Source organism: Schistocerca americana, chromosome 1 (assembly GCF_021461395.2).
Source record: "Schistocerca americana isolate TAMUIC-IGC-003095 chromosome 1, iqSchAmer2.1, whole genome shotgun sequence".
Lineage (NCBI taxonomy): Eukaryota > Metazoa > Arthropoda > Insecta > Orthoptera > Acrididae > Schistocerca > Schistocerca americana.
In genome coordinates this window covers 520,152,795-520,177,027 of record NC_060119.1, presented here as the reverse complement: position 1 = coordinate 520,177,027, position 24,233 = coordinate 520,152,795, and the positions used below count along the sequence as shown (strand labels likewise).

The 24,233-nt window shown below is 40.3% G+C and overlaps 1 protein-coding gene across 1 annotated transcript in view; it reads left to right on the top strand.

Annotated features, from left to right (window-relative positions):
* The window catches only part of LOC124605328 (E3 ubiquitin-protein ligase RNF185-like), a 70,730-nt gene that overhangs the window by 10,776 nt on the left and 35,721 nt on the right, over window positions 1-24,233 (top strand). The window contains exon 5 of the mRNA XM_047136937.1: window positions 14,563-14,617. Coding sequence (XP_046992893.1) covers window positions 14,563-14,617 — 55 coding nt within the window. The remainder of the gene's footprint in view (window positions 1-14,562; window positions 14,618-24,233) is intronic.

The following is a 24,233-nucleotide window of genomic DNA, read 5'->3' as shown; positions in this document are numbered from 1 at the left end:
TCCTATTACCATGGCATTACAAGCAGCTGCAGTGGAAGTTCTCATACCAGTTAAGATCACAGTGTGTTCTTTACATCTTTTGCCTCACCTTCACGTACTGGGCAGTGAGGAAGGTTACACCCTGAAACCGTTCAGAAGGCATTAACAACGGAATTGGTACATACCACTTCACACCATCAGGAGCCCACTAAGCTGTCCTCTCTATCCATGCAACCAACTCATCTCATAAGTAAGGACAACTCTTAAAAAAAGTCATTCAAAATCGAAGAAAGTGACAGCAAAATCATTGGATTGGTAAGCACTCTCACTTTCTGATTGCAGATACTGATTTCCACGTGGAGGAACTAGAGTGCTGGGCACCATCTGTGTAGTGTTTCCTCTGACCTCTTCGGATAAATCACCATCACCAAGGGAGAAGGACAAGAACAGCTGATGCTACTCAATGGCTCTAACAGGTCTTTCTGTATTGGAGTGAAACTTAGATGAGTACTAATTGCAGTTGGAGGAATTGTAGATCCTGGTCCAGAAAAGATTGTTCATCATCTGCTTACAAGAAACTCATTTTAAATTCTTCGTCACATCTGCATTAAAGGACTACCACCTCCAGAGGTAGGATGATGATACTGGAGACAGGGCAAAGGGTGGAATGGCTGCTTTCATCAAAGAGAGATGACACTCCTCACCAATACAGCAAGTTGCTGTGGAAGTTCTCACACCAGTTAAGATAAGAGTGTATTCTTTACATTTCCCACCTCATGATCTGTTGGATGCAGATGCACTGACAGAGCTCTTTCAGGCACTCCATGCTCATTGCTATTCATGGATGACCTCAGTGCACACAATGTGCTATGGGGCTTAGCTACCACTTGCTGCAGGGGTCAAATTATCGAGCACCTCATCCGGTTAGTGTGTATCTGCTGTTTGACCTCTGCTTAGATGACATAATTTTCTACAGTTATAGGGTCATCTTCACTCAGTGACATCTGTTTTTGCTCCCCAGCTTCTACAGACTCAGTTCAGTGGGAAGCGGCCACAAATTTCCAGTCCAGTGACCACTTTGTGGTCTAGGTCCAACTGCTGACTTCGATGGAGATAGTCAGGAGACCACAAAGAGGGATGCTTCAAAGGATAGATTGGTCACAGTACAGTCAACATGCCACCTTCAAACAGCAGGAGGTGATAAAGCCTGTTACCTGCACAATCCAATGAGATGCCACCATTTGCATTCCCCAGTCTGGCAACCACCTCAGGTGACAGCATGCTTTTTGGTGGAATAAAGAATGATGCTCAGCCATCAAAACCAGACACACAACTACGCAGCTATTCGAACACCATCCTACTACAGAAAACGTGTGCCTTCGGATCAGTAAGAGCACAAGTGAGATTAGTGATAAGAGAATGGAAGGGGAACTCTGAGAAGGAAGTCTTGATGTCCATTAATCATTTCGCTTCCACTACACAAGTTTGGGACTCAGATTGATTTCAGACAAGGGCAGTACACCTCATTTCAATCAGACATGTTTTGGTGGACAGTGCCCTGTCACTTGGAAGGAAGCACTATTAATTCCCTTATGGAAACCAGGCAAGAAATATGCCAGCCCTAGTAGTTGTCGGAATGTATCCCTTATCACCTGAATAAGACAGACATTAGAGCGCAAGTTCAGTATCTGCCTCATGTGGCTCCTCTAATGCTGAGATCACCTTTGCTTCTAATAGTGTGGTTTCATCTGTTGCTGTTCTGCCCTTTACAACTTAATTCTTCTGGAGACTGAGATACAGAAGTCTTCCTTACAGTGCAATCATTTAGTCACTATGTTTTTCAATCTTGAAAAAGTATAAGAAACCACTTGGAGATAAAACATCCTTCACCAACTTCATGAATGGGGACCTTGTGGATGTATGTCACTCCTTAGTCAGTCAGTTCTCAAAGAAAACCACTTTTACTTTCTCCCTGAGGTAGTGTACTAAGCACCACACTGTTCGCAGTTGCTATCAATGGCATTTCCTCTGCAGTGAGGAGCCCAGTTAGAAGGTCTTTGTTTGTGGATAACTTCATGACCTTCTACTCCTCCAGTTGTACAGTGTCCACGAGGCAACTTCAGCTGACCATAAGAAGGCTGTAAACGAGGCCCAGCAAAACTAGTTTTAGGTTCTCACTTGAGAACACTGCTTGTGTCAACTTCAACCATGCTCATCATAGTTTTCACCCATCGTAGCTCACAACGGGGGACACTGTTTTAAATTTAAGGGCAGTATCTGCCTTTTGGGCCTACTATTTGACTTGAAATGAACCTGGCTCCAACAGCTGACCACATCTGTGAACAAAGGGCTTCAAATTGTTGAATATTTTGAAATGCCTCTACAGAAAGCAGGTCCTACCTCCTGTGTGTTTTTTTTACATGTGAAGTTACATAGGACCAAATTGAGGAGCAAATCTCCAAGGTCATTGAAAGTGTCAGTACATGAAATTACAGCAGATAAAAATAAAATGTTTATGAACCCAAAAAAAGTCAAGCCATAAGTTTGCTTAAACCCAATCAACAATTCAACAAGAATCAGCTTATTTTTCAAGGATCTCCTTGACAGAATAGGAGTGACCTATGAGGAAACTATTCATTTTTGATCTGAAAGCGCGTGCATTACTGCTAGGATTTTTGAATTATTGTGGTAGCTTATTGAAATGGATGAAGCGTTATATTGCACACCTCTCTGCACAAGAGTTAAAGAAGTCCGATCCAAATGCAGGATTGATTTCTGCCAAGTATTAACTGAGTGAAAAAGATATGAACAGCGGTATGACTTTTTTAAATGGCTCCCTGTATTTTTTATTCGTTAATTCATTTCCTTTCCTAAAGACCTATTCAAAAATGTATCACAATGTACCATTCACTGAAACGCAACATTATTAATTACATAACACAACATTGATTTTGAGCCCAGGATCACAAACTCGTCCACTTTCTGGAGTTGTCAGAAAGCAAATGAAAACAAAGTAAAAACATAACACAAAATTGTCTTTGACTCTCCTGTACCATTGCCCAGGAGTAGAACATTCAAAGGTGCTTAAAGTGGTGACCCTGGACACCAATAAACTGGTGCACATGTTGAATGAAAGAATTATATACTGCTTCCAGTGTTGCCTGCTGAAGGGAATTACAAGCAAGCACAATACGTTCCTGCATGTCCTCTGGAGTTGGAATATCACAATAGACAACGTCTTTAATGCATCCCCAAAGAAAAAAAGTCCAGAGGATTTAAGTCACGAGACCTAGCAAGTCAAGTAACTGTTCCTCCTCGACCAATTCACCTGGCAGGATACCTTCAGTTCAGAACACGACATGCGTGCAAGGCATTATGTGCTGGACATCCATTGTGTTGATACCACATAAGAATTCTGATTCTTAGCGGCGCTTCATACAGAAGAGGGGAACAATTCGTCTGAGGAAGTTGGCATATGCAGTGCCTTTTAGACTACCATTAATGAAATAAGGGCCAATAATTGTAGTACCAAGCATCCCCCATCAGACGTTAACTCTCCATTTACGCTGATGTTCCACCTGTCTAAGCCATCGTGGGTTGTCACTGGACCAATCTACATCTACATCCATACTCCACAAGCCACATGACGGTGTGTGGCAGAGGGTACCTTGAGTATCTCTATCGGTTCTCCCTTCTATTCCAGTCTCGTATTGTTCATGGATAGAATGATTGTTGGTATGCTTCTGTGTGGGCTCTAATCCCTCTGATTTTATCCTCATGATCCCTTCGCGAGGTATACGTAGGAGGGAGCAATATACTGCTTGACTCTTCGGTGAAGGTATGTTCTCGAAATTTCAACAAAAGCCCGTACCGAGCTACTGAGCGTCTCTCCTGCAGAGTCTTCCACTGGAGTTTATCTATCATCTCCGTAACGCTTCCACGATTACTAAATGATCCTGTAACGAAGTGCGCTGCTCTCTGTTGGATCTTCTCTATCTCTTCTATCAACCCTATCTGGTACGGATCCCACACTGCTGAGCAGTATTCAAGCAGTGGGCGAACAAGCGTACTGTAACCTACTTCCTTTGTTTTCGGATTGCATTTCCTTAGGATTCTTCCAATGAATCTCAGTCTGGCATCTGCTTTACCAACGATCAACTTTATATGATCATTCCATTTTAAATCACTCCTAATGCGTACTCCTAGATAATTTATGGAATTAACTGCTTCCAGTTGCTGACCTGCTATATTGTAGCTAAATGATAAGGGTTCTGTCTTTCTATGTATTCACAGCACATTACACTTGTCTACATTGAGATTCAATTTCCATTCCCAGCACCATGCGTCAATTCGCTGCAGATCCTCCTGCATTTTAGTACAATTTTCCATTGTTACAACCTCTCAGTATACCACAGCATCATCCGCAAAAAGCCACCGTGAACTTCCGATGTCATCCACAAGGTCATTTATGTATATTGTGAATAGCAACGGTCCTACGACACTCCCCTGCGGCACACCTGAAATCACTCTTACTTCGGAAGACTTCTCTCCATTGAGAATGACATGCTGCGTTCTGTTATCTAGGAACTCTTGAATCCAATCACACAATTGGTCTGATAGTCCTTATGCTCTTACTTTGTTCCCACTGTGGGGAACTGTATCGTGTATCGAACGCCTTGTGGAAGTCAAGAAACATGGCATCTACCTGTGAACCCGTGTCTATGGCCCTCTGAGTCTCGTGGACGAATAGCGCGAGCTGGGTTTCACACGACTGTCTTTTTCGAAACCCATGCTGATTCCTACAGTGTAGATTTCTAGTCTCCAGAAAAGTTATTATACTCGAACATAATACGTGTTCCAAAATTCTCCAACTGATCGACGTTAGAGATATAGGTCTATAGTTCTGCGACATCCCTTCTTGAAAACAGGGATGACCTGTGCACTTTTCCAATCCTTTGGAACGCTACGCTCTTCTAGAGACCTACGGCACATCGCTGCAAGAAGGGGGGGCAAGTTCCTTCGTGTACTCTGTGTAAAATCGAACTGGTATCACATCAGGTCCAGCGGCCTTTCCTCTTTTGAGTGATTTTAATTGTTTCTCTATCCCTCTGTCGCCTATTTCGATATCTACCATTTTGTCATCTGTGCGACAATCTAGAGAAGGAACTACAGTGCAGTCTTCCTCTGTGAAACAGCTTTGGAAAAAGACATTTAGTGTTTCAGCCTGTAGTCTGTCATCCTCTGTTTCAGTACCATTTTGGTCACAGAGTGTCTGGACATTTTGTTTTGATCCACCTACCGCTTTGACATAAGACCAAAATTTCTTAGGATTTTCTGCCAAGTCAGTACATAGAACTATACTTTTGAATTCATTGAACGCCTCTCGCATAGCCCTCCTCGCACTGCATTTTGCTTCGCATAATTTTTGTTTGTCTGCAAGGCTTTGCCTATGTTTATGTTTGCTGTGAAGTTCCCTTTGCATCCGCAGTAGTTTTCTAACTTGGTTGTTGTACCACGGTGGCTCTTTTCCATCTCTTACAATCTTGCTTGGCACATACTCATCTAACGCATATTGTACGATGGTTTTGAACTTTGTCCACTAATCCTCAACGCTATCTGTACTTGAGATAAAACTTTTGTGTTGAGCTGTCAGGTACTCTGTAATCTGCTTTTTGTCACTTTTGCTAAACAGAAGAATCTTCCTACCTTTTTTAATATTTCTATTTACAGCTGAAATCATTGATGCAGTAACTGCTTTATGATCGCTGATTGCCTGTTCTGCATTAACTGTTTCAAATAGTTTGGGTCTGTTTGTCACCAGGAGGTCTAATATGTTATCGCCACGAGTCGGTTCTCTGTTTAACTGCTCAAGGTAGTTTTCAGATAAAGCACTTTAAGAAATGTCACTCAATTTTTTGTCCCTGCCACCCCTTATGAACGTTTGAGTCTCCCAGTCTATATCCGGCAAATTAAAATCTCCACTCAGAACTATAACATGGTGGGGAAATCTACTCGAAATATTTTCCAAATTATCCTTCAGATGCTCAGCCACAACAGCTACTGAGCCAGGGGGTCTATAGAGACATCCAATTACCATGTCTGAGCCTGCTTTAACCGTGACCTTTACCCAAATTATTTCACATTTCGGACGTTCCTTGTCTTTACCTGTCCTTTGTTTGAGAAGGAACATTCATCAGTAAATAGAACATTGGAGAAGAAGTTCGGGTTGGTGAGGATTTGCTGCTGTGCCCACTTACAGAACTGTACACGATTCTGAAAATCATTCCCATGCAATTCTTGATGTAGGTGTACATGTTAAGGATGGAACCAGTGACATGTAAGAATACCATGTACACTGGTTTTAGGAATGCCAATCTTGTGTTAAAGTTGTCGTGTGCTCACATGTGGATTCATAGCAATGGAAACGAGAACAGTAACTTTTGCAGCTTTGTCTGTGCAAGTGCTACAACAATTGCATTGTCGTGGGTTGAAACTTCCCGTTTCCTGAAGCATCGCAACAAGACGAGAAAAAATCTGTTGGGAAGGTGGATTATTGTCAGGATATCACTCTCTCTACATTTCCACTGCCTGCATAGCATTTCGCCTACCTTCAGCGACAACAATAAAATAAACATTATGTTGATGCAGTTTGTAGGAAGAACAGCCTTTACTGTATGCCTACTCTACACAACAGTATTTAAAAGGACTAAACTACTGTACTAAATGTACTCGTACATAAGAAATTAGTATTGCAATTACTGTTCTGCTAACTTATATTCCCCATAGATGAGTAGCAGTTCTACCTTATCTTCATTGGTGTGCATTCTGCTCGCACAACTCTTCAACTGACGATGTTTGATGGAATGATGGGTGTGCATTCTCCTTATGTTTACATTTGTCCTCTGTCAATGTCAGCACGTGGATGTGTTCCATTACTCCAAGTACCTGCACTAAGCGCTGCGAGTGTCAATGTCAATGTTGTGTTATGTGATTAATAACGTTGTGTTTCATTGAATGGTACAGTGTGATACATTTTTGAATAGGTCTTTAGGAGAGGAAATGAATTACCGAATAAAAAATACAGGGTGCCATTTCAAAAAGTCGTACTGCTGTTCATATCTTTGTAAAAAAACAAAGCCACAACGAAAGCAATCGTGCTGATTGATGTCCCTCTGACAGCTAAAGAGCATTTGCTTGAAAAATTTTGTATTTTGCATCTGCACAAACAGTTGTTTATGGTGGTAAAGATAAATGAGACACCCTGTATATTGAGAGACCAATGTCAAAGTACCCAGACTCATGAACAGGGGTCGATAAGAAGTTCATGAACTTAACACTACTTATTGACCGAACCACCTGACCTGAGTCAAAAATATCCTTTTAGAATGTGAAGAATTACCCCAAAACATAATACCATATGATGCAAGCAAATGAAAATAAGCAAAGTAGACTAATTTTCGTGTGGAGCAATCACGTACTTCAGATACCGTTCGAATAGTAAAAATGGCGGCATTAAGCCTTTGAACAAGACCCTGAACATGGGCTTTCCACGACAGTTTACTATCTATCTGAACATGTAGAAATTTGAACTGTTCAGTTTCACTAATCATATGCCCATTCTGTGAAATTAAAACATCAGGTTTTGTTGAATTGTATGTTAGGAACTGTAAAAACTTGAGTCTTATTTTGATGTAGCGTTAGTTTATTTTCTACCAGCCATGAACTTAGGTCATGAACTCCACTATTTGAAACCTAGCCAATGTTGCACACAATATCCTTTACTACCAAGCTAGTGTCATCAGCAAACAGATATATTTTGAGTTACCCGTAATACTAGAGGGCATATCATTTATCTATATAAGGAACAGAAGGGGCCCCAACATTGATCCTTGGGGCACCCCCCACTTGACTGAACCCCATTCAGACCCCACATCACAGCCATTCTCAACATTGTGAATAATGACCTTTTGCTGTCTGATGGTAAAGTAAGAGGTGAACCAATTGTGAGCTAGTCCCCATATCCCTTCCTCCCTTTTTATAAAGCGGCTTTACTACTGAGTACTTTAATCGTTCAGGAAACTGACCATTCCTAAAGGAAAAATTACAAATATGGCTAAATACAGGGCTACAATGTGCATCACAGTACTTTAATATTCTGCTAGGCTCTCCATCATATCCATGAGAGTCCTTAGTCTTCAGTGATTTAATTATTGACTCCTCCCCCTTGTCTGTATCACAGAGGAGTGTTTCAGACATCAATCTCGGAAAGGCATTTGCTGAGAGAGTGATATGATTCCCTGTAGAAACTAAATTTTTATATAATTCACCAGCACTGCTCAGAAAAGATTGTTACATATATCTGATTTATCAGTAACAGAAATATTTTTACTACGAACTGACTTTATATCATTCACCTTGTGCTGCTGACCAGATACTTCCTTCACAACTGACCATATGGTTATAATTTCATCCTGTGAATTAGCTATTCTATTTGTGTACCACATATTCTTTGCCTTCCTAATAACGTTTTTAAGCGCCTTACAGTACTGTTTGTAATGGGCTACTGTAACTTGATTGTGACTTCTTCTAACATTTTGATATAATTCCCGTGTTGCTCTACACGACATCCTTATCCCACTAGTCAACCACCCATGCTCCCTTTTATTGCTGTAGCCCGTTTGGTATGTTGTAATGGAAAGCAACTCTCAAAGAGCATGAGAAATGCATTAGGGAAAGCATATTTGTCATCTATGTTATCGGCACTATAAAAATCCTGCCACTCTTGTTACCTGACAAGGTTTAAAAAACTGTCTATTGCTTTTGGATTAACTTTCCTAATTATATGTGACATTTGTTTGAGTACAAAAGCATTTTAGTGATAAAAATTGTGCATTATGGTATGAAAGGCCGTTCACACTTTTACTAACAGAATGCCCATCTAGTAATGTAGAATGAACAAAAATATTTTCTATGGCTGTGCTACTGTTCCCCTGCACCCTAGTTGGAAAAAAAACACAATCTGCATCAGATCATATGGATTTAGGAAATCTACCAACATCCTTTTTCTTGCAACATCATATACAAAATTAATATTGAAGTCACCACATATAACTAGTTTCTGCTACTTCCTATAAAGTAAATCAAGAACCCTCACTAGTTTGAACAGAAATGCTCTGAAGTCAGAGTTAGGGGACCTACAAACAACAACAATTAGAAGTTCAGTTACACTGCGTTCAACTGTCTGTGCACAACATTCAAATATCTGTTGAGTGCAGTGCCATGATACGTCTATGGACTCAAATGGAATACTGGTTTGTACGTACATGGCCACTCCCCCACCCCTCAAGGAACTCCTTGGAAAACAGCCAGCTAATCTGTATCCTGGTAAAGGAAGTCTCTGAATCGCCAATTTATTTAAGTGGTGCTCCAATATATCAGTAATTTCAAGTCAGCATCTATAAGCAGTTCACTAACTTTATCTCGAATAACGCTTATATTTTGATGAAATACGCTAATTCCTTCTCTACTTGGAAACATGACGTCCTCTGAAGGTGAGCCCTTAGGTAGAGGGACTTCCTCTAAGCAACTATACTTATCAACTGACTTCAATCTAAAAATGGTGCAGCTCTAACACCAACTACTACTGCAATGTGAGATAATTCTGGTGAAATTTGTACAGAGGTGCAAACCGTGTTCAGAAAGGATAGATTAAATAAAGTACATGGTGGTGTGTTTGTGCCTGTTAGTAGTAGTTTATCTTGCAGTGACGTTGAAATTGATAGTTCCTGCAAATTACTATAGGTGAGGTTATACTCAACAATCATACCAAAATAATAATTGGTCCCTTCTACCAATCCCCCAACTCAGATGATATAATAGCTGAACGGTTCAAAGAAAACTTGAATCTAATTACAAATAAGTACCCCACTCATACTGCTATAATTGGTGGAGACTTCAATCTACCCTCGATTTGTTGGCAAAAATACATGTTCAAAGCCAGTGGTAGACAGAAAAAATCTTCTGAAATTGTACTAAATGCTTTCTCTGAAAATTACTTTGAACAATTAGTTCATGAGCCCACACAAATTGTAAATGGTTGCAAAAACACACTTGACCTCGTAGCCCCAAATAATCCTGATCTAATAGACAGCGTCATGACAGATACAGGGATTAGTGAGCACAAGATCATTGTAGCGAGGCTCGAAATCATATCAACCAAAACCTCTAAAAATAAATGCAAAATATATCTATTTAAAACAGCAGATCAAAATTCGCTTGATGCCTTCCTAAGAGAATGTCTCCATTCCTTCCAAGCTAATTATAGAAGTGTAGACCAGATATGGCTCAAATTCAAAGATACAGTATTGACAGCAATAGGTAGATTCGTACTGCATACGTTAATAAGAGATGGAACTGACCCACCGTGGTACACAAAACACGTCAGAACACTGTTGCAGAAGCAACGAAAAAAGCATGCCAAATTCAGAAGAACGCAAAATCTCAAGACTGGCTAGGTTTCATGGAAGCTCGATATTTAGTGCGTATGTCAATGGGAGATGCTTGTAATGGTTTCCACAATTGAACATTGCCTCAAAATGTTGCAGAAAACCCAAAGAGATTCTGGTCATATGTAAAGTACACCAGTGGCAAGAAACAGTCAATACCGTCGCTTCGCGATAGCGATGGAAGTATTACCGATACTAAGGCAGAGTTACTAAATACAGTTTTCCGTAATTCCTTCATGAAAGAAGATGAAGTAAATATTCCAGAATTCGAAACCAGAACAGCTGTTAGCATGAGTGACATAAAAGTAGATATCTTAGGTGTTGCGAAACAACTCAGATCACTAAGAAAGGCAAGTCTTCCGGTCCAAATGGTGTACCAGTCAGGTTCCTTTCAGAGTATGCAGACACAATGACACCTTTCTTAGCAATCATATACAACCACTCACTTGACAAAAGGTCTGTTCCCAAAGACTGGAAAGTAGCACAGGTCACACCAATATTCAAGAAAGGAAATAGGAGTAACCCATTGAATTGCAGACTCATATCATTGACCTCAATTTGCAGTAGGATTTTGGAGCATATACTGTACTCGAACATTATGAATCACCTTGAAGAAAATGGCTTATTGGTGCATAACCAACACGGATTCAGAAAATATCGTTCTTGTGCAACACAGCTAGCTCTTTACTCCCATGAAGTAATGAGTGCTGTCGACAAGGGATCTCAGATCAATTCCATAGTCCTAGATTTCCAGAAGGCTTTTTATACCGTTCCTCACAAGCGACTATTAATCAAATTGCGTGCATATGGAGTGTCGTCTCCGTTGTGTGACTGGATTTGTGATTTCCTCTCAGAGAGGCCACAGTTCATAGCGATAGATGGTAAATCATTGCGTAGAAAGAAGTGATATCTGGTGTTCCGCAAGGTAGTGTCATAGGCCGTCTGCTGTTCCTGATTAACATAAATGATCTAGGTCATAATCTGAGCAGCCTCCTTAGATTGTTTGCAGATGACGCTGTAATTTACCGTCTAGTAAAATCATCAGACGATCAATTCCAATTACAAAATTATCTGGAGAGAATTTCTGTTTGGTGTGAAAAATGGCAATTGGCACTAAACAAAGAAAAGTGCGAGGTCTTTCACATGGGTACTAAAAGATACCCGATAAATCTTGGGTATATGATAAATCACACAAATTTAAGGGCTGTCAATTCAGCTAAATACCTAGGAATTACAATTACGAGCAACTTAAATTGGAAAGACCACATAGATAATGTTGTGGGGAAGGCGAAACAAAGACTGCGCTTTGTTGGCAGAACACTTAGAAGATGCGACCAACCCACTAAAGAGACAGCCTACATTACACTTATCTGTCTTCTGCTGGAGTATTGCCTCGCGGTGTGGGATCCTTACCAGGTAGGACTGACGGCGGGCATTGAAAAAATGCAAAGAAGGGCAGCTCGTTTCGTGTTATCGTGCAATAGGGGTGAGAGTGTCACTAATATGATAACGCGAGGTGGGGCGGCAGTCACTGAAACAAAGGCAGTTTTCTTTGCGGCGAGATCTATTTACGAAATTTCAATCACCAACTTTCTCTTCCAAATGCAAAAATATTTTGTTGACGCCCACCTACATTGGGAGTAATGATCATCATAATAAAATAAGAGAAATCAGAGCTTGAATGGAAAGATTTAAGTGTTCCTTTTTGGGATAAGTGCTACTGACTGTCTTACAGATGTTGTACCTCAAAATACACAACCAGGGACAGAACAAATTGCCACCTTCACATCTTCATAGGCCTCAAGTGCTTGTAAGCTTCAAGCAGCGCAAGAAATGTACCTTCCAGAACAGTTTACAAATAAATTATGATGAGTGATGAGTAGTTGTATAACATTATGATGGCCCTGGAGTGGTTTCACGGGCATCACAGTACACAGTTTCTCATATGTTTTGACTTGCTCAGTACGCTACAAGGGACTCGTCAAATGTAAGTCATCGACCAGAGATTCAGTTCATCCATGACACCTTACTGCCGCTCCAAAACCATAGTAAGGAGGTGGTATTTTGCTGGATATCTGAACACACGGGAATACAGAGAAGTGACATAGGCAACAAAGCAGCCAAAGAAGCCTGTTGGGATGGTATTGTATGCCAATGTGTTGTCCTCTTGCACGCAATCATCTCTCATTGTGTGGTGGATGAATCGTGCATTGGTAGGGGACTGAATGGATGGAGGCGGCAGACAAGAAACTGCGGTCACTCAGATTGATGACACGGGCAGGGCAGACAGACTTCATGCCGGCCGCACCTATGATAAGAGGTGCTGCTCACAAAACTGCACATATAACATAGTTTCCTCTTCCAACAGGAGCCACGACCACTCTGTGAAATTTGTGGGTGCCACATTCGGTATTTTGGCTGTGTGTGCCTTATATATTGGCATCAGGGCAGGCCTCAGTTTGGCTGGAAATCAGCCAACTGTCCTCACTGACACCAGTGTCACACATTTTGTTTTTGAGATGATGTGAACTTTTGGGCCTCCTCCCTGAATAGCTGGGGAGGAAGGACTTCAGTGCATTATAAACAACGCCACCTATGGGGACAACATTCATCTGCATCCTCCCCTCGCCCACAAGAGAATGACATGGTAAATTCTTTGTAAGGGCACTGATGATGCTGTTGAGTGCTCCACATCCAAAAGCACCACCACCATCCATCCATCATGGCTCCCTGCCTGAATCATTTCTTTATCTCAGATCTTTCACTCTTACTGTGTTTTTCTACCTGTTACTGTTCCACCTCCCCCCTCCTCTTTTTCTCCCAGCACATCTATGTTAAAACATGTGCAGCAACTCACTGCTTACTCCATTCCAGCGTGATAGGTCTTAATGCTCACTTGTCCTGTTCTTCCCTCTACCCACTTCCTAACTCACTGCTCCCCTCTGTTCCAGCACCAACCCACCCCCTCTGTGATCACTACTTACAAGCATTAGCTGAAAGCATCTGAATATGAAAGTGGTGTGTGTGTGCGTGTGCGCGCACGTGCGTGTGCGTTTTACCCTTCATGGTTGTGATTCATTGTCTATTTACTGTCAGCTCATCGTAAATGATCCGAGATCATTTTCTGTTTCTCAAGCTTTTTAACAAGTTTTCATTAGATTGCTTTCATTTCTGCCTAACCATTTGATACCCAGCATGGTGTCAGATAGTATCAGAAGACATTTCATAGGGTATACATGCAAAAGGGGATGGCTGAAAAGGGGGTTGGGGGGGTTGGCGGTCAGAGATGGTAGTGAGAGGGAGGGTGGGGGGGTGAGATGGATGGTGGTGGTGGTGGTGGTGGTGGTGGTGGTGGTGGGGATGTGTTATATATGTATGTGAGGGCGAAGCTGCAGGTATTAAACAAAAAATCTTTTTAAAAATTCATATAAAATGATTTTGCTTGTTTTATTGTTCTATTTTGTAGGATAATAACAGTTAAACAGATATTATCAGGTGAAAAAACACTGAAATAAACCTGAAATTTAACGTTTCTCTCTTATAATCTTGTCAACATTTTTAAAATCCATCGAAATATTTCAGACTCAAGACAAAAAAGCAGAAAAAGTTATTAAATATTAGTATATTTTGAATATACCAAGTTTTTAAATTGAACTAAAAATATTTAATAATTTCTCCTAGCCCCATATAGATTCATAACCCCATACAGATAGTCCTTAAAATTTATTATTGTGAAATTTTAGTTGTTGTGAAAATATTTGTAACATATCTAATGCAAGAATAGTTCATTTCCATACTATTATCTATTGTAACCTGAAGTTTCGGAACTATCTGTAATGGGTTAGGAAGTTGACTGGGGCTAGGAGAAATTATTTTATACTTTGTTTTCTGATTTTAAAATATGATACATCAAAAATATACCTTTATTTAAATAATTATTAATACAATACATTGAAGATAAAGATGTTCTACAGATACATAGAATAATACATCTGTGTTACGCTGTCACTTTACAAGCACTATAAATCACGAACACACGTGTCAGTAATTTTGTGAATGTTCCAATTAATGCTTTCAGGTACAAGATTCCGCCACGCCCTCCTGGACAGCGTACTGAACCTGAAAATAATGGGGTATGTATTTGTTAGTCACAATAATTCCACATTTCATGATGTGTAGCACTAATTTGTAGAAGATATTGCCTTTCTGTACACAGTTTACACAGCATTAATTGTTTGAGTATTACAATTCGTTTATATTGTCATTTCTTTCTGTCTTCTTTGTCAGAACTTTGGAAGACTTTTTTTTAAATAAACTTTTGAACTGAGAAGTAATAGCTTCTATAACATATAGAACTGACATTAAACCTTACATCTCACTGACCACTAGATGTTCCCAATGCTTACATTTTGGACACGTCATTCCACTGCATGGCAGATCGAAAATCAGGAAACTGTGGATGACCATTTCACAAAGGTTATCATCGTGAACATCCACATTTGTGTGTAAATAGTATGGAACTCCATGATCCACATTCATTGATTTGCCCAGAATTTAAAAAGAAAAGAAAGTACAAGAATATAAAATGATTGAACCCCTGACATATACTGAGGCAAGGAAAAAATATGAACAAATGCATCTAGTGAGCATGATGACACAGCTATCACTCAGCCTTCCTCAACTTTTTTGAAACCAAATCTAACATGTGCTACAAGCTAAAGAAGAAGGAGACAGAACAAAAAATTATTAGGAGGAGAGATCTCCGCCCTTCTTGACGACCAATGTTACAGACCCAGCAGGAGTCTCCAAGCAGATACAGCAGGAGACACTTCATATACCTCAAACAGCACAATAGAGAAAGCTCCAATCCACCCATTCTTCCTCCCAAAATGTAGCAGATGTACACTCAGATATTCAACAGTGGTTAAGACAGAGTAAGACATTGGGACAAGGAACTGCCCGGTCAGCTTCTTACTCGGACCTGCAAACTTGAAAATCTACAAAAAAAGAAACAGGTGCAAGAGAAAACAAAAGAAAAAGATCAAGCCAGAGAAGTAACTCATCGGTCGTGTCAAAATCAGAACTCTCCTTGACAGCAGATGAACCTATAGACATTACCCTAACCACACAGGATGCATTAGGAAACTTAGCAGATCATCATATTATCACCTTCATCTTCACTCACCACGCTGTGACCCTTATCAGGGGTTTTACAATGGAATATGATTGTCATTTCTGAACACCTACTTCTTGATTCATGTTCAGATTAGATTAGATTAGATTCAGTTTTCGTTCCATAGACCCAAAAATGAGATGATTCTCATGGGTGTGGAACATGTCAGAAAGTATAACATAAAAAACATAAAGCATTTGAATATAATACTTACTATCCTGATCATTTGTCAGGAGATTTTCAAAACAGGTGAATACATTACAGTGAACGGAAACTGCTAATATTTACAGAATTAATACACTGTCATAATGAAACATGGTTACACACTCTCAATAAATTTACCACACACAAAATACCTGATCTTGACTGTTGTGACCAAGAGCTGTCAGAAAAAGTTTTACTTAAGCTGGTTTAACAGTCCCTGTTAAGATATTCATCTGTAGAGTACAAAGAGTTGTCTATCAAAAAGTCTTTCAAACTCTGTTTAAACCAAGCTTTAGCTGAAACCAAGTTTTTAATGGTTGCTGGAAATGTATTGAAAAATTGTGTTCCTGAATATTGGACGCCGTTTTAGACCAAGGTGAGTGAGTTTAGATCTGAATGTAGATTTTTCTTATTCCTAGTATTGATACTATGTATTGAGCTGTTGGTTGGAAATAGAGATATATTACTTGCAACAAATTTCATTAAGGAATAAGTATACAGAGAATCAGTGGTTAGAATACAGTTCCTTGAACAGTTTTGTACAAGATGTTTTCATGAATTTACACCACAAATGATTATTATTACTCGCTTTTGCACTCTAAAAACTTTTGCTCGGTTTGATGAGTTGTAACCCCAGAATATGATTCCGTGTGACATAATAGAATGAAAGTAAGCAAAGTATGCAAACTTCTGCGTATTTATATCTCCTATATCTGACAGCATTATCACTGCAAAAACAGACTTGTTTAGGCACGTCGAGAGTTCTATGGTATGCCCTTTCCAACTGAATTTATTATCGAGGTGTAATCCCAGAAATTTAACACTATCGACCTTTTGATCTGCATGTCTTCATATGTTATACACATGCTGGAAGGAGATCTCTTACAGGTTCTAAATTGCATGTAGTGCATCTTTTCAAAGTTTAATGACAGTGAATTAGCTTTATACCATTTATTAACGTCAGTGTAAATTTGAATAGCAGCTATTTCTAAATCTGCATTTGACTTGTTACTTATTGCAATGTTTGTATCATCTAAAAACAAAAAAACTTAGCATCTGGCAATGTAACATACAAGAGGGAGTGAGTGTACACATGAAAAAACAACGGACCCAAGATGGAACCTTGAGGAACACCACATGTAATTAATTTCCAGTGAGATGAAGTCTGATTACTTAATGAACGGGTATTTTGCAATGACACCCTTTGTTTGCTATTAGTTAGGTGAGACTCAAAACCATTTCGCAGAATTGCCAGTGACACCATAGTATTCTATTTTGCTTAAGAGAATGCTGTGATTCACATGTCAAAGGGTTTTGACAGGTTACAGAAAATGCCTGTAGCCTTTAATTTGTTGTCCAATCAGTTACGTGTGATGGTTGGAACTTAAATAGTGGCAACTATTTATTCACAACCGATACAAAAGATTTACTTGTTGGCACCTGTTACTGTCTTTCAAAGTATCACCAGCTGTGTGTGGAAGGCATAGTATACCGTTAGCAGAGCCTGTTCTGTTCATGGTGCGAATGAAACAGTCTACTGCCTGTCAAATCTCTGGAACAGTTCTGAAGCGAATGCCACGAAGTGGTTCCTTCATCTACGGAATCAAATCAAAGTCACAGGGACTTAAGTCCGATGAGTATGGTGGATTGTACAGTACTTCCCAGTCCCATCAACCGAACAGAGCAACCACAGCTTGCGCTGCATGCACTCGTGCAAAATGATGGGTGGGTTGCGCAGAAAGTGTCGCCGCTTCTTTTGCAAAGTTGGTCGCAGGTGATGCTCCAAAAACGAACAGTAATATTGTGCATTGGCGGTCTGCCGTGGAGGAATGTAACGCATTACGATAACACCATCACAGTCATCCACGAGAATCACCATAACTTTAGACCGCTCCATTCGCACCATCAACAGAACAGGCTCTGCTAACGGTATACCACACCTTCCACATCGCTGGCAACGGGTTCTACACAAAGCTGGTGGCCACTTTGAAGGACAGTAACAGGTGCAAACCTGTAACTCTTTTTGTATCGGTTGTGTATAAGTAGTTGCCAATATTTTAAGTTCCAACCATCGTACATTCTCACTGTAAGTGTAAATAGCTTTCTCTGTGTCGGAACCCTTAAGAAACCGAAACTGTAACTTGGACAGTATATTACTTGCAGTCAGAAGCTTAAGGAGAAGCTTGAACACAGCCTTTCCAAATATTTTTGAAAAAGTCGGCAAAAGTGAAATTGGCCGATAGTTTGATGGTATCTCTTTATCCCCCTTCTTGTGAAGAGGCTTAACCACAGCATATTTTAGTCTGTCCGGAAATGTTATGCTGATAAGAGATTGATTACACAAATAACTTTAGACAGAACTCAACTATCATGAGCACTCTTTGATTAACTACATTGATATGTTAATGTACCCACTAGAATACTTACATTTTAAGGATTTTTTGATGAATGCAGACTAACCATGTAGTTTTCCTTACCGAGGACTTCTCCATTGCAATTATATATGTGCTGGAAATCATAAGATTCTCATCTATTTTTAACTTTCTAGCAATTAATAGAAAGCTCTTCATATTCAATATGATTACATTGCTCTGCCAAATACAGTGAGATAACACTTCATAAGAAAGTGAATTCATGCATGGACAATGACATTAAGAAGCTCTGTAAGCTAATTAATAGAAAAATACCTTCACTGTGAGACCATCATTCATCAGTTCGTTAGACTGAGATGATGTCATCACAGCTATAGAACATACAAAAATAAATAGTAGTGGTAGTTAAGAACACATTTTTACCTTCACAAATTAAAATTAGTTTAAACTTTGGAAGCTAAAAATAGTCTGTTTGTAGTGTTTTTGCTAAGTAATATTTCATATTATTCCATTTCGAAATGTCTTTAACCATGACATAGTCCTAATGTTACTTAATCATTGCCTTTCAATTACCCACAAAGAATCAATAACACTGATTGTTGCAGTGTACCTGATCTTAGAGTATTTCGATCAAAGTTATACGAACATTGCCAAAATGTAACCATCTCTTCAATATAAATTTAAGTTTGTGAAGTATGTTATAGTCTCAATGTTTCGTCTACAATGTGCGGGTCAAAATGATCTGGAAGTGTCAAAACACACGTGCGTCAGTGGCAGGTGGTAGGAGAGGCTTGTGGCCTGGAGTAGCGTTCTGCCCACCCTATCAGCAGCTGTGGACGCAGTTGGATCCTAGTCAGAGGTGAGTGAGTGTTTATTATTAACAAATAATGAAAGAAATAATGAACTGGGTCAATTGCATGTTGTATCATATGTTGTACTAGTTTTTTTATAGCCAATTTCTTTTTTATAATATTATGTGAGTGAATCTTTGGTTTTCCTTTATTTTACATTTTTAAACCCATCTGAATTGTTTCAGCTATGGCGAACAGCACACATTTCCTACCCAATGAAGAAATTCTACAAGAATTCAAAAGATTTACCAGTGCTAATTTTGATGACGTGGAACACTTTCCTGAAGAATTATCTAACACTGACGATAAAAATAATGTGACACAAAAAGACGTCAATGAACAAGGATGCCTTTGAAGTCCTTGCAGAAGACAACATTATATTGAAGCATCATTTTTTACTCCACAAGATTATTCAACCTTAACATCAGAAGCGTATGAGCAGAGCTGAAACTTGATGCTGGGGGAGCCACTGTGATGATTATTCCCTGGTCATGTTGGTCTGATGGGAAATGAAGCTGCTGACACTGCTGCCAAGGCTGCAGTCCTCTCGTACCTCGGCCCACTAGTTCTTCCATTTCCTCCAGTGATGAGTGTGTTGCTGTCTGTTAGCAGGTGGTGGCACTTCGGCATCACCACTGGTCTTCCCTTCATGGGGAAAAAGCTCCAGGGAATTAAACCTCTCCCAGTGGCTTGGATGATAACCTCTGAGCCCTCTCGCTGTGAGATCATTTAGTTAGGTTGCGTATCGGGCACTCTCTTTTTTAATGATCACCATTTGTTAAGTGGTGATCCCCCACCATGTTGTGTTCATTGCTGTCAACCTTTGAAGATTCACCATTTCATTATGGAATCCCCCCCTGTTGTATGTTTTCCATCTAAGTTATTGGCTGTTTTAGCAAACGAAGTTCGGTCTGTTGACTGCATGTTACTTTTTTATCTCTTGTAGCAATATGGCGAAGGACATTTAATCTTTAGTTCATGACCTCCATTGTCTCTTTCTCCAAGTCCCTATTTTTAGCTGTATTTCCTTCTGTCGATTGGGCTTAACATGTAACCGTTTTTAGCGCCTTTTTTGTTTTTGTGTTCTATGGTTCTGACATAGGCGCGTATGACAATAGTTGTTTTTGCACCCTAAAACAAAAGAAAACTTCATGTTGGGCAAAGAAGAAAACTATCTGTACTGATGTCACTCTTTTACCATCCAGAAAAGTCAGATCCCATCAAGGAACATCATTACCCGCTTACCTAGTGCCAAAGGAGATGCTCAGAACCTGGTAGGTGAGTTAAATTGTTATCCTTATTCATAAACCAAGCCATTAGTGTTCAGTTTGCTAATGGACAAATTGAACGCAGTGAAGCTTAATACAAGTCTGACCAGTGGTATATGGGAACCACAGGTGCCACTAAATTGAAATCATTGCTTGGCCTTCTGTTTTTTAATGGTGTTATGAGGAATTCAATCTAGTGTGTGCCAATTTTGTGATCATTTATGTTGAAAAACAGATTTGTGTTCCTAATTTGCTGCCTAAGATTTGACTCAAAAGCATCCCAAGCAGAATGAAAAAAGGAAAATGAAAAATGTGCAGCATTTCTGGAATTTCGGGAGTTGTTCAACCAAAATTGTTCTGTATATTATACTGCTGCAGAATATGTGACAATGAAATAATTCCCAGTCTCGGGGTTAAATGCCTCTTCAAGATGCACATTCCAGCAAAACCTGACATATACGGGATGAAAATTGTATCGATCTGTGATGAAAGAAGCGCCACCTTCTGTTTCGTATCCCATAAATAAGGAAAGGAACAATAACTTGACAAAGTTTGTTATCACCTACCCAATACGTTCTTCTGCTGAGACAACCTCTCCATCTTCCAAATTGAAGTGTCACTTGTGACAATTGGTTTTCATCTCTTAATCTCTAGAACTTTATGATGAGCTCTGTAAATGCAAGATCACCATGGTTGGTACACTGTGAAAAAAAAAGTATGAAATTCCTCCAGGACTCATTGCAACCAAAGGCGTATCATTGGGAACTTGTATGTTTTATTTAGCAGCTTGTAAGGATGTTAGTTTTGTACCACCAGAAAAGAAAGTGATTCTACTATCATTGATACACACTACTAGAACTGTGAACACAGACACCAAAAACATGATATCGTTAAAATTTACAACTGCACAGAAGGTGGAGTTCATGTTTTCAACAAGTTGTGTCATAGCTATCCAACAAAAAGAGTTGCTAGAAGATGGCCAGTGCACTATTTCTACAGGGTTACTGGATGCTGCAGAAATAAATGCCTTCATACTGCATCGGATAAATATTGCATGACACAAATTAGCCGATCCAGTTTTATGAATTCGTTGACATACACATTGCTTTACCCCTCATGAAACCTGTGGGTAACCAGTGAAAGGCATCCAGAAATGTACAAACTTAAATAAGAGGAGTTCTGGGGATTCCAGAGCCTGCTGAAACTGCCCCTCCCCCACCCATCGGAGCTGGAAAGAGATAATGTCAGTGCACAAACGAGAGAAAAACACACAATTCCTGTGAGTCATGTGGCTTGCCAGTTTGTAGTCTACATGATAAATTAATTGGCTATGCTTTCGGTTTGAACCAGAGTAAGTGTTCGAAGACTGAAGAATATATCACTTACCTAATCTAGTAGTACCTAGTCATTTACATATGTTGACATAGTTGTTAAGTAATGTTTGCTTTCTTCGTAATGTATTTTTGCTTATGTCTTTATGTTACACAGTTGTTACTTTTTTCTTTGTGATTCTGTGTATCATTTGTAAATTTACATTATTTATTTTGAATTTTATAAGATTGTATAATTTTAGACTAAGTTTTCACGTAGTTTTCAAAAATATTTCATAAGAGGTGGAAACTTTTTTTTTCCAAAAAGATTTTGGGTTTTCAACATTTTTTTTTTTTTTTTTTTTTTTTTTTTTTTTTTTTTTTTTTTTTTAGACTTCCATTTTATAGTATGTTTTTTGGCATTTATTTCTTAACAATTGGAACTTGTCTCTCCAAAACATTTAATAAAGTTGTATATTAAAAATGTGTACTTAATTGTTTCGTAAAATGTTGAAAACGACACATTACCTAAAAAACGAGTTGGGTTAAAAAGACGCAACATTGTCCTGGAGTTTCATGTTGTTGACTGAAGGTTAGAATGTTTTGATCATGCACTTTTTTGCATTGCCTCTGTTTCTCTCTGTACTCTATGTGATCAAAAGTATCCAGACACATCTAAAAATGTACTTTTTCATATCGGATGCATTGTGATGCCACCTACTGCCAGGTACTCCACATCAGTGACCTCAGCAGTCATTAGACATCATGAGAGAGCACAATGGGGCACTCTGCGTAACTCACTGACTTTGAAAGTGTTCAGATAATTGAGTATTACTTGTCATATGTCTGTACGCAAGATTTCCACACTCCTAAACTTCCCTAGGTCCACTGTTTCCGATGTAATAGTGAAGTGGAAATGTGAAGGGACTCGTACAACACAAATGTGTACAGGCTGACCTCATCTGTTGGCTGACAGAGACTGCCGACAGTTGAAGAGCGTCGTAATGTGTAATAGACAGACATGTATCCAGACCATCACACAGGAATTCCAAAATGCATCGGGATCCACTGCAAGTACTATGACAGTTAAGCGGCAGGTGAGAAAACTTGGACCCTCCCCCTGCGGGTCTGGGGGGTAAGAATAGGCCCGCGGTATTCCTGTCTGTCATAAGAGGCGACTAAAAGGAGTCTCCAGTGTTTCAGCTTTTCTGTGGTGGTCCCCTCTCAGGTTTGGCCTCCACCTTTTCCAAATTTCTGTTGATAGTGTGTGCTAGTTGGGGAAGGACACCTTACATGGTGTTTTTTGTTTGTCCCTCATGCACCAAGGTCTTGCATGCTACTTATGTCATGTACGGGGCTTTGCACCCAACATTTTACGGGTTGCCTACTTCTCGTCTCCTGCGCTGTCCCACCCTTTGTGCCCACGACAATTCTGGTCCATTTCAGCACCCAAAATCCAGTGCGGTAGCCAGTCCGTCCTGGTGGGGTTGTTATGTACTCTCTTGGTGGTAGCCCCCTGACAACACAGGGATCGCACTACTGATGCCAGAGGTGAGACCTCCCTGTGTATGCCAGGGAGTAGGTGCCCATCCTTTCTGAGGTACCAGGACTCCCAGGCCATATTGCCAGGTGGCCCTTGCTGATGCTGGGTGGTGCCCATGGGTAGAGCCGCTGGTCGAAGTGGGTGGCATCAAGGTGGTTGACCCACAATGAAATGGGTTAAATTGAATCACGCTGGTGGTTGCTCGGCCCCAGCAATCTCAGAGTGAGTAAGGAATGATTTCGATGTTGCGACCTATGATTCCCGATCGTTGCCCTCCCAGGCCACACCTTGGGAGGACTGTAGGGCGACCAGGTCTCGCGAGCCGTATTTGCCTCAGTACCTAGTTTGCAGCAGGACTGATGAAGCGATCTTTCGGGCAGCGAAGCCACAGTTTTTTGTCGGCCATCTAGAAGATAGGTTTGGGGAAGTAGCGGCGTTGTCCAAAATGCGCAGCGGGTCGATTTTGATCCAAACGGCCTCTCCAGCCCAGTCGTGGGCGTTGCTCACCTGTGACAAGCTGGGTGGCATCCCTGTCTCGATTATACCCCATTAAAGCCTTAACATGGTCCAGGATATTATTTTCCATCAAGACCTTCTTTTCCAGTCGGATGAGGAGCTACGCGCCAACTTAGAGCGATGGGTGTCCACTTCGTGCGGTGCGGTGCGTGCCTAGGGAACCCAAAGACAACAGGGTTGCTACCAGTGCCTTCATCTTGGTTTCTGAGGGTGGCTCTTTACCTGAAAAGGTCAAGGTGATGGTTTACCGTTGTGATGTGAAACGATACATCCCTCCTCCTGTGCGGTGCTTCAAGTGCTGGAAGTTTGGCCACACGTCATCTCGCTGTACCACCAGCGCCATATGCAGGGATTACACGCGGGCGCTCCTTGTGTGCCTCCTCCCACTTGGGTCAGTTGTGGGAAGCACCATTCCTCCTGCTCGCCTGACTGCCCTGTTCTCCATAAGGAGCTGCAAATAATGGAGATAAAAACCCTGGACGGGCTCATCTATCAAGATGCAAAGAGGAAAT